The 11562-nt window shown below is 35.7% G+C and overlaps 1 protein-coding gene across 1 annotated transcript; it reads left to right on the top strand.

Annotated features, from left to right (window-relative positions):
• Positions 1-916: 916 nt before the first annotated feature.
• LOC110925673 (UDP-galactose/UDP-glucose transporter 1) lies at positions 917-8908 on the top strand. Its single transcript, XM_022169558.2, has 7 exons — positions 917-1135; positions 4194-4291; positions 4415-4542; positions 5473-5503; positions 6512-6615; positions 7147-7268; positions 8270-8908. Exons 1-7 carry the CDS (start codon positions 1032-1034, stop codon positions 8679-8681), a joined length of 999 nt encoding a protein of 332 aa, XP_022025250.1. The 5' UTR covers positions 917-1031; the 3' UTR covers positions 8682-8908.
• Positions 8909-11562: the final 2654 nt, after the last annotated feature.

Below are 11562 nucleotides of genomic sequence, written 5' to 3' on the forward strand. Positions count from 1 at the left end.
TAAAGCACAAGGATATTTTACTAGTTGGTGTCAATTAGGTTTATGTGGACCTCTGTTGTTCTCCACTACGCTTTCGGACTAATAATTTTCATGCTATGTCAATTTATATTTGCTCGATCATTTCAATCGTGACCTTATAATTTAATTACATTCTTTGGTCCAATTGTCGTTTTTGTTTCAAAAATGTATTTTTTACATCATATGACGCAAACCAATCACATTTTATGATAGAATAGAATAGAACGAGACAACATTAGTCACATGGCATGATAGGGTGAGGCGACATATCTTGTTCACAAAAAAAAACGGTCTAACTCAAGACAACAACGATTACCTGATTCAACTTGATTCTTATCGTTGTTAACTCAAACAGAGCTCCAGTTAACAACTCGAAATTAAAATTTTATCGTAGATTTGCACCATACGTCCATAACCTATAAATAAATAAAATAAAACATAAAATACAATAAAATAAAATATAGAAAAAATATATCATACAACATGCCTTAACGTACGACGCGTACGCGAGGCAAGTTCGCATGTTATAAACCCGTAAAAGACATATCGCATGTTATAAAAACGAAAGTTCACACGTTAAAAAAAAACAATATCCCATGTTGTAAAAGAAATATCGCATGTTCACATGAAAAATACATTTTCGCATGTTGTATGGAAACCCATACAATTTCGCATGTTATTATATATGAAAAACCCAATTCACATGTTAGTTACAAGTATTCGCATGTTGATAATGTTTCGCATAGTCGCGTACATGTCGTATGTTAAGTCATTTTGTACGTTAACCGGCCTGATAAAATATATATGAGATCCCATACATACATACATATATACAAATAAATCACAACCTATAAATTTCGCTCAAAAAATAAAAAAACTTCCCCGTCTATACTTTTCGGTTACACACCACCGTTGGTTCATTCATTCATTCATTCATTCGTTCGATCAATCAATCAATCGAGATCTGTAACACCGGCGAATAGACGAATAACAATATCGCCGGATTGTAGGTTATGGCCCATCGCGGCGGAAGCTTCCGGCGTCTTGTGGAGCTTGCATTTTGCATCACCGGCATTTGGTCCGCTTATATCTATCAAGGCGTTCTTCAAGAGACCGTGTATGTCCCATTTTATGCCCTAATTCATCTGATCTATTCTATCTTATTGTACTTCTAACGTTTACTATACGATTTTTTTATTTCTAGATTGTGGTAACTCGATTGTTGTTTGATTTACGTCAAGTTATTGGAGAATTTGAGAGTATTTTACGTTAGGATTCATGAGGTTTAACCTAATTTATGTTAGGGCTGTTTATACGTTATAATTGAAGTATATAATGATCATTTATATTATGTTTATATTAATATATTAATAATATTCATTGGAGGTATAGTGTGATCCTCTATCACTTCAAAATTTGTAGTCTAAGATTAACATGTGATTGATTGATTGATCTAGAAGAAGATATTTATGAATGCAAGGATCCGTGACGAGGAAACTAGCAAATCACACGTAATTCCGTTAATTGAGGGAGGGCGTAAGAAATGTGCCGCGTTTTGGGTGCATTGATTGCGGATGAGATGAGAACATAGCATTTAAGCGTCCTCAGATGGAAGTAGTTCTTGGGACGAACTGTTGGGCCATGAAGAAGACACATGCGCACAAGATGGAGGGAGCGGAGATGAGGATGCTGAGGTGGAAGTGTGGGCACACAAGGTTAGATCGGATAAGAAATGTGGTTTTGAGTGAAGGTTAGGAGTGGCTAGTATATCGGATAAGATAAAGGAAGGGAGATTTAGATGTTTTGGATATGTGAAGAGGAGGCAGACGACGGCGTCTGTTAGAGCAGTGGAAACCTTCGTTGTGGAGGGGAGGATGAGTAGAGGTAGACCTAAATTGACTTGGGTTGAGCTGATAAGACATGATTTGATAGATTTGCACCTCTCTGAGGACGTGTATACCCGACATCAAAACGTGGTCCATGATCGTTGTCTATGTGTCCATATTGTCTATATGTTTTGTGAATGTTGTCGCTGCCTCTGTTTCTATCTCATAGTTGTTAATGCCGAATGGCGACTATATGCTACATAGCGAAGAACAATAAATAGCGATACAATAGAGTTTTTTTTTTAATTTTATATGTATATTATATCAAAATACCATGGTATATACGCTATTGTACATGTATATTTAACAAAAACCTATTTCCGGCTATTTTATAGCTATATTTAGTCGCTATTTATGTAAAAAAAAAAAAACTGAAATCCCGCTATTTATGGCTACATACCCTATAGCGACCTTTGACCTATACGCTACGCTATTCGCTATAGTGACGATAGCGACCGCTATTGACAACCATGTTATATCTTACTATGCTGCTCTTGCACTCACTATGTTACTTGCTAGATTTATATCTCTATAGTGTTAGAATGTCTATTCACATACTATCTTGTGTTCTGAGTCGGGGGTCTCTCTGGAAGCAGCCTCTCTATCCTCACGGATAGAGGTAAGGTTTGCCTACATCCCACCCACCCCCTGACCCTACCTATCGCCTCGCTTTGTGTGGGATATACGGGGTATATTTTTGTTGTTGTAGATGGAAGTAGACAGTAGTTCTAGGATGGGTATTGGGTACAGTATTGGTTGGTATGAGGTTCCATGTGTTACAAGTTTTTTTGAGTAATGAAAAATGGACAAATGTAATTGAAGAGTTTGGATTTTTGGAGTAGAGTAACTCCACTAAATGTTTTTTGGTCTCTATCAAACACTCAAGCAGAACAGATACACAACTATTGGATATGTGATCTATTTAAATTTTTAAACCGGACCATAATATCTGTTGCTACAAAAAAAACCACATAGCTGGACTTGGACCTATGAACGGTGCAGTAAAGGAGACCATCTGGTTTTGAAGTGGTCTGCGGTCTCGGTGGCGTTGTGTTGTGTTGTTCGTCGTCTTAAATTGCAATTGAAGCAGACCTCTACACCGTTTTCTGATGTGGATTAAATTCCCTAGGAGAGGATTGGTCCAAACCCTCATGGGCTGATCAAGAATGGGCCTGGGCTCACTGTATTGGGCCCAGAATAGGGTGCCCTCTACAATAATACAACATCACCAATTATGCTGGTTGAAACTTGAGGATGATGAGTTTCTGTATTATTCTTTTTTTCTCTTATATTTCTTCTTTAAACAGGCAATGTTTTTCTTCATGCATTTTACTTTTAAAAGGTTCATGAATCACACGATTTAGGCACATTTCTGAGCCATACAAAACTGTGTCCTATTTTTCTTTTCATGTTATTGTCTTGGTTTTAGAAAGCGTGAAGCACTCTTAGGCAGTGACGGAGCTTGACCAAAAGTTTCGAGGGGGCGTAAAGTGATGGGACCCAAAAAAAATTTCCTATCGTTATGTTTCGGGTCGGGTCGGCTATTTGATTCAGGTCGGGTCAAATAATAATAGTTAAAAATAAAACTAAAAAAATTCATTCATTCAAAGGACCTGTTCTTCAACATAGAAAACTAAATATTGTATAAGAAACAAAAGACCTATATATATATAATGATATGAGATAAATGGAACCTGGACGAAGAATTACAACTTAGCCCGACGACCTTTAAGATTTTTGAATTCGTCAATTATGTCTTCCGAATCAAACTTATCAGCAATTTCTATTTCTATGTAAATCATCAAGCTATTTGTGAGATATTAAGTTTATTGTGTGATGGGTAATCTAGGGTTTAAACAAATAAAATAAGAGTTAAAGTATATTTACCAAACTACCCATCATTTAGGAAAAATAATCAGGGGGGAGGGGGCGATCCTATATAATTTTAAAATTTTTGGACGAAAAAGCGGACCGTATACACTTCTAACCGAAATATTGGGGTGGGCGGGTGCACCCCCGGGCACCCATTATACTTCGCCACTGCTCTTAGGCGTTTAAGTTCTGAAAACTGTGGCGCGAGGTGAGAGCAAACTTTATTTACAACCAAAAGTTTCATGTCTCTCATCTTTTTTACATTTTATTTATTAGTCTTTTTCATCAAGTAAATCATTCATAACTCTTCAGGTCTTTTGTCTTGTAGAGTTAAACTTGTTTATAATTCGTTAACAACTTAAGTAAGTTATTATTATTATTATCTTTTGCTATTAATCTTTTTTTACTGATATTCAGGTCTACTAAAAGATTCGGCCCTAACAAGGAAAGATTTGAACATTTGGCATTCTTAAATCTAGCACAAAGTGCTGTTTGTTTACAATGGTCATTCATAAGTGAGTGTTTTATTATCTTTAGTGTTCATTTTAATTTATTTAGCCTATATAAATTCCCATTTTATTGATCACTTTCTGAATTAAAGATGATAAATGTACTGACAGTTTTCGGTTATTAAATAGTGATAAAGCTTTGGGGTCGTAGGGGCGGTCATGCTCCTTGGTGGAGTTATTGGAGTGCCGGAATTACAAATACAATTGGGCCCGCTATGGGAATTGAAGCCCTAAAATATATCAGTTATCCCGCTCAGGTGTGTTAAAAGTTTAGAGTATAGTACACGGATAGTCCCTGTGGTTTTCCAAAATTTTGGATTTGGTCCCCAGCTTTCTAAAAGTACATAGATGGTCCCTGTGGTTTGCACTTTGTAACGCGTTTAGTCCCCGGCCAACACTAAAGGTTTTAGGCTGTCCAAGTTAGTGATTAAATGCATTACGAAGTGCACGCCACACGGACCGTCCATGTACTTTTGGCAAAAGTTGGGGGCTAAATGCGTTACAAAGTGCAAACCACAGGGACCATTCGTGTAGTCTTAGAAAGCCAGGGAACAAATCCAAAAATTTGGAAAACCACAGGGACTATGACTATCCGTGTACTTTACTTAAAAGTTTATTAGAAAATATTATATGCTAGAAATTATATATTATATGAGAAAATTTCGAAAGTAGCTATTCTTCTAAGTGTCTTATACCTCTATTGTTATTTTTATTCGATTTCACACATACAGACATGAGATATGCGAATCCAGTGGCGAAGGTTGAGATTTCCGACGGGGGGTCGAAAACGTATATACCCAAAAATTTCTATACGAAAGCTACATACATAACACTACTGAGCGAAACGCTCCGCTCTCCACCCCCCCCCCCCCCCCCCCCGCGCGCCCCTGTGCGAACCTATGGTTGGGCATTAACTTTTCTCATGTATCCGCTTTTACTCGCCTAAACCCAAATGTTTTCATATGTGAATCTATATGCAATATGAGGTTGCGTATCACATTAGTTTAAATCATTATTGATGGGGAAAAGTCTCATACGCGGGTAAAAAAAGAGTCACGTTTCTCATCGCTAAATACGTGATTTATTTCTAACATGGCTGTATAGGTACAAAAGTATAACTTATCTTTTGAGAATGAGATTTCAGTACATAATCATTTTCTAAAATGAGAATTCATTATTACTTGCAGGTCTTGGCAAAATCCTCAAAAATGATTACAGGTGAGTTCTAGTTTTTTTTTTTTTTTTTTTTTTTTTTTTGTAAATAACCATTTATAGCATTTAATGAATTAATTATTTGAAACCCAAGCAAGTAAGCAATTATGTTCTATGATAAGAAAAATGTTTTTAACCGGTAATCTGAATTGCGGTTTTTTGCTTCCTTCTGCTATTAAAAAAAATTTCTGAAGTTGGTACTAAGATATATTTACATTGTAACAAGGTAATTGTTTTTACCAATTTTAGCAACTAATGACAACATGTAGTGACATCTTATTTGTCATTTTAGTGCATATGTATATGCCACGTGGCATCTGACATGACATAGGTTGAGTGGTGGAGGTGAGGGATGGGAGGAGATGGTGATGTGGCGCTGAGGTGGCAGTTAAGGATCGGGATGGGTATAACACATAGCCTTAGTTTTTTTTTTTTTTTTTTTTTTGACACTTTAACAAAAGGATATACATGAGTATATACATATATATAGGAGAGGGAACCTAAACCTAAGAAAACTACAAAAGCTAAAGCCAGATATAATTATTACAAAATTTAAAGAGTTAAATGCCATTTTCGTCCCTGTGGTTTGGGCCATTTTGCCAGTTTAGTCCAAAGGTTTCATTTTTAACCTGTGGGTCCAAAAAGGTTTCACAGTTGCCATTTTAGTCCGCTGGGTTAACTTCATCCATTTTTTCTGTTAACGAGAAGGCCAATTCGGTCATTTTATATGGCTGAATTGCTCTTTCAGTTAACAGAATTACATACAAAATGACCGAATTGACCTTCTCGTTAACAGAAAAAATGGATGAAGTTAACCAAGTGGACTAAAATGGCAACTGTGAAACCTTTTTGGACCCACAGGTTAAAAATGAAACCTTTGGACTAAACTGACAAAATGGCCCAAACCACAGGGACTGAAATGGCATTTAACTCAAATTTAAGTTACTCACTAGAACTATGGCCAAATATCATGATTAGAAATATTAACCACTTGTATAATTTGTGTTTATACAGTGATGATAATGGGGACATTTGTTTATGGAATTAGATACTCTTTTCATGAGTATCTTTGCAGCCTCCTTGTTGCTGGTGGGGTCTCCATCTTTGCATTGGCAAAGGTAATAAATATTTCAATTATTGTTTCATTTTTCTTAAATTACAAAAATCGTCCTTTATGTATGTCACTTATTGCAAACTGCGTCCTTTGTCCTCAATAATTACAGAAAACATACTCGATGTTTGCAAACCTTTGCAAGTTATGTCCTTTAGCCCTAAGTCAGTTAATTTTTGTGGTTAAATCTGACCAAATGGACCCCACATGAGGGAATTTTTGTGGTTAAATCTGAACAAATTCCTCACATAGGAGTAAAATGACCAGAATACCCTCATGTGGGGTCCATTTGGTCAGATTTAACCACAAAAAATTAACTGACTTAGGGTTAAAGGACATAACTTGCAAGAGTTTGCAAACATCGAGTACGTTTTCTGTAATTATTGAAGACAAAGGACACAGTTTGCAATAAGTGACAAACATAAAGGACGATTTTTGTAATTTACTCTAAATATTTTCAGTTATTACAAAGGTAATAAAGAGTTTAAATATCATTAGATTATTCACCAAAGTAAATAAATGCCTTTGTTTCGCTCAGACTAGCTCTAAGACCATAAACAAACTGGCCAATCCAAACGCGCCGTTTGGATATGGACTTTGTTTTCTAAACTTGGTGTTTGATGGCTTCACAAATGCTACACAAGATTCAATCTCTGCAAGGTATGTATTAATAATAAGCTTTAACATTCAGTTTCGTAGAGATGACAGATTACGTTAGTTTGGGGGAGCTGGGTAACGGGTCAAAACGGGTGTATTGGGTTGGGTTGGGTTGATCAAAAACACACTTTGTCCATTCTTTATTAAAAAGTTATTAACAATTCTTTTGTTTAGTATGACTACACAAAGAATATTATTACAATAATAATTTTATATTATTGATAGTTTTAATTGATTTTTTTTCACCTTTTTTTGTACCAAGTGAAATGGGTTGACCTGAAATGCTTCCTGTTTTTTCCTGAAAATTTTTATAAGTAAATTGTTTGTTTAATATGACTGCTAGAATTATATCGTTACAATAATAATCAACTTTTTTTTATAATAAATCAATGAGTAAAATGCGATTTTCGTCCCTGTGGTTTGGCCAGTTTTACGACTTTCGTCCAAAGGTTTGTTTTTCCGCATCTGGAACCAAAAGGTTTGAAATCTTGACATTTTCATCCTGCTTGTTAACTCCATCCATTTTTCTCCGTTAAGTCAGAGGTATTTTCGTCTTTTTTGCTAACTTAAAGGGGAATTCGGTAAAGTGAAAAAGACCGAATTGCCCTTTAAGTTAGCAAAAAACACGAAAATACCTCTGACTTAACGGAGAAAAATGGTTGGAGTTAACGAGCCGGATGAAAACGGCAAGATTTCTTTCGGATCCAGATGCGGAAAAGCAAACCTTTGGACGAAAGTCGTAAAACTGGCCAAACCACAGGGACGAAAATGGCATTTTAATCTGAATCAATTTAGGAAAGTTGTATGCATTACAATATCCTTGAGGATAATTGACCCGTTTCCTTCATAGTTGATTTTTTCTACTGCCAGTTTGACCCATTAGATATAAGACATAACCAATATCGACCCATTCATAAGTAAAAGGGTTGATATTGCCACCTTTATGACGTTCAATATCAAAACCGAACCATCCTCATAATATCAGCATTTATGCAATATTATAGGTACCCGAAAACAAATGCATGGAATATGATGTTAGGAATGAACTTATGGGGTACAGTTTACAATTTAATTTTCATGTTTGGGTATCCACAAGCTAGTGGATACCAAGCAATTCAATTCTGCAAGACCAACCCCGAAGCCGCTTGGGATATTTTATACTACTGCTTATGTGGCGCGATCGGTCAAAATTTTATATTCTTTACGATCAGCCGATTCGGGTCGTTAACTAACACGACAATCACAACCACCCGGAAATTCGTTAGCATTGTGGTTTCATCGTTGCTTAGCGGCAATCCTTTGTCTAGAAAGCAATGGGGGAGTGTTGCTATGGTGTTTACTGGATTGTCTTATCAAATTTATCTTAAAAGGATGAAAAAAGCTAAAATAATTAAAAAGAAAAAGAAATTTTTTTGATGGAAAATTGATTTCTTAAGTGGTTTTGGAGGTGTCTAGTTTTGTAATTTTTGGATTAGTGGTTCCTTAAGTTCTACTATAGAGAAAAAAGTTGTATTTATTTGACACATTTTTTTAATATTTTTTTAGAGTGATTTACTTGTTTTTTTTTTAATTTGTTTATTAGTCAATTGTAATAGAAATACTTGAAAACTATTTTAGTTTGCAATGATGGATGATTTTGGTAATTGTGAAAATGAAACTTTCTTTTACTTGATTGTTGAATCATAAAGCGGTCGAAAGTATCTTGACGATCGAGACGAGTTGTCCCTTATCGTCTGGAGCTTGGAGTTAAACTACGAACATCAAGGAAACTCATTAGGAGTCTCGAGGTTATAGCCTTGAGTACCCCCCCTCCGACGATCAACTTAGTCTAGGTTGATAATATAGTGGATGTATGTGTATGTCGTATCCTCAGTAGACTACGCATCCTTATAAGTCATCATAACCCGGTTAGGCGAGGCCTCTCGATTAGAAGGGCATCTTAGGCAAGTCTTCTTGTTTAGGTAGGATATAAGGTATCATCATACCTTTAAACGTGGCATCAATTTTAGACAGGAAAACAGAGTTTAGTCGGAGCCCTCGATTAGACGGGGCCCGATTAGGCAAGGTATAAGGTATCATCATACCTCATACGTTTTATAACTTTGGGACTATTTAGGCGGAATCTAAACTCAATTAGGTGAGCTAAGGTGGAACTTAGATGTTAGTTAGGCAAGACCTTAACGAGCATCTTGGTTCGGCCAGGCCTCATGTGGAACAACAAGCATCTTGGTTAGGAGAGACCTTATGTGATCCAGTAGAGGTGGCAATTCCTTTCACATCCCAAAACACGACATGAAAATAATCAGGTTTTGGGTTGTCGTGTCTAACCCACACAGCGTATTCGGGTCCAAGTTTCAAACTGTCTGCTAAACCGATAAACCATGAAACCATTAAACCAAACCGTAAATCAAACACATCAATCTCAAACCGCTCAACTTGCCTCAGTTTAGACACATCAATCAGCTTCAACCATTTACAGACACCTAATTGATAACAAGTGAAGTGTCTATAAGTCTTGACACCTTTCTTATGGATATTATTATTACAAATTCTCCACATAATTGACCTTTGTTTGTTGGTTCTTTTGATGACAATATTTAACAAATAGTTGAACCTTTTTTTGTTAATTACATTAGAAACAAATATTATAACTATTTCAAGAAGGATCTAGTAATATACTTGGGACCATATTTGATTTGATCATATAAGAATGTTGCTTGTCTTGACTTAAAAGAAATTCTTAAAGCATAATAAAGCCACTAACATTCCATAATCTTAAGGACCCAATAATCATTACTATATTCCTTTAATATATAAAATATAATTTAAAAAAAAAAAGAGTTAATTGCCCGGATGGTCCCTGTGGTTTCACGTTTTTTCACGTATAGTCCCCACCTTCTGAAAATAGCAAGTATGCTCCCTATGGTTTGTTATTTTGTTACTCGGATAGTCCCTGAGTAGATGTCAGTTAGTTTGGAAATAGCATGTATGCTCCCTATGGTTTGTCATTTTGTTACTCGGATAGTCCCCTGAGTAAATTAAATGTCAGGGGACTATCCGAGTAACAAAATGACAAACCATAGGGATAATACCTGCTATTTTTAAAAGATGAAGACTAAACGTGAAAAAACGTGAAAACCACAGGGACCATGTGAGCAATTAACTAAAAAAAAAGAAAAAAAAAAGTGAGCACATCCCATTGAAGCATGCTCTAAAATTTGTACAAGTTTCCCTCCATTCCTCTTAAACTTTCACCTTCCAAAAATCATTTTTCCACACTACTAACCCTATATCAACTTGTACCCCATGCAATAACACTTGTACATCTCTTCAAAACATCCAATTCCACCCCTTGAAAAAGACCCAACTTTCTTTTTTCTTCTTCTTTTTGGTCATTCTCAACATCATCATCAAAGCTGACCAACTTATATACACCCACCTTCCCCACAAACACAATTCACCATTTTTAACCAAATTTCACACATCAAGAATAATAAAGCTTCAATCTTTCATCTTCAGGTAAGTTTCTTCATCACTTTCTTTCAATCAATTCTTCATGCATTACCATTTTCTGCTACAAGTGTTCACTTTTCGAATCAAACTTGTACAAACCGAATTCGAGTTGTAATAAAGTTTCAATCTTTGGTATCACATTGACTGAATTCCAAATTCCAACTTCGGTTTTCGAATCATTTCTCTATGCATTACCATTTTCTGCTACGCGTGTTCACTATTTGAATTGCACTTGTAATAAAACGTCATTTTCGTTCCTGAGGTTTGGCTAGTTTTGCAATTTTAATCCCATAGTTAGTTATTCCGTATGAGGATCCAAAACGTTTGAAATATTGTCATTTTCATCTGGTTCGTTAACTCCATCCATTTTTCTCCGTTAAGTCAGGGATATTTTGTTTTTTTTTGTTAACTTGAAGGGCAATTCGGTCTTTTTCACTTTACGTACAAGCATTTAGCATAATGTACAGCTATTCAAAACTAGTTAAGTTAACAAAAAGACGAATATACCCCTAACTTAACTTCGAACTTTAGAAAATCAAATTTTGAATAACTCAAAACCGATTCGATGAATACTTATGATTGTTCATCATCATCATCATACTCAGTAAATCCCACCAACAGCAAAGCTAAGGTAGAGTCTGATGAGGGTAAGATGTAGACAGCCTTACCTCTACCCTGTAGGAATATAGAGGCTGCTTCCAGTGAGACCTTCGGCTCCATAGTAGTTTTGAATACTTATGATTGTTACAAATAATAATTCAACAATATAACATAAAGAAACATA

Source organism: Helianthus annuus, chromosome 17 (genome assembly GCF_002127325.2).
Source record: "Helianthus annuus cultivar XRQ/B chromosome 17, HanXRQr2.0-SUNRISE, whole genome shotgun sequence".
Lineage (NCBI taxonomy): Eukaryota > Viridiplantae > Streptophyta > Magnoliopsida > Asterales > Asteraceae > Helianthus > Helianthus annuus.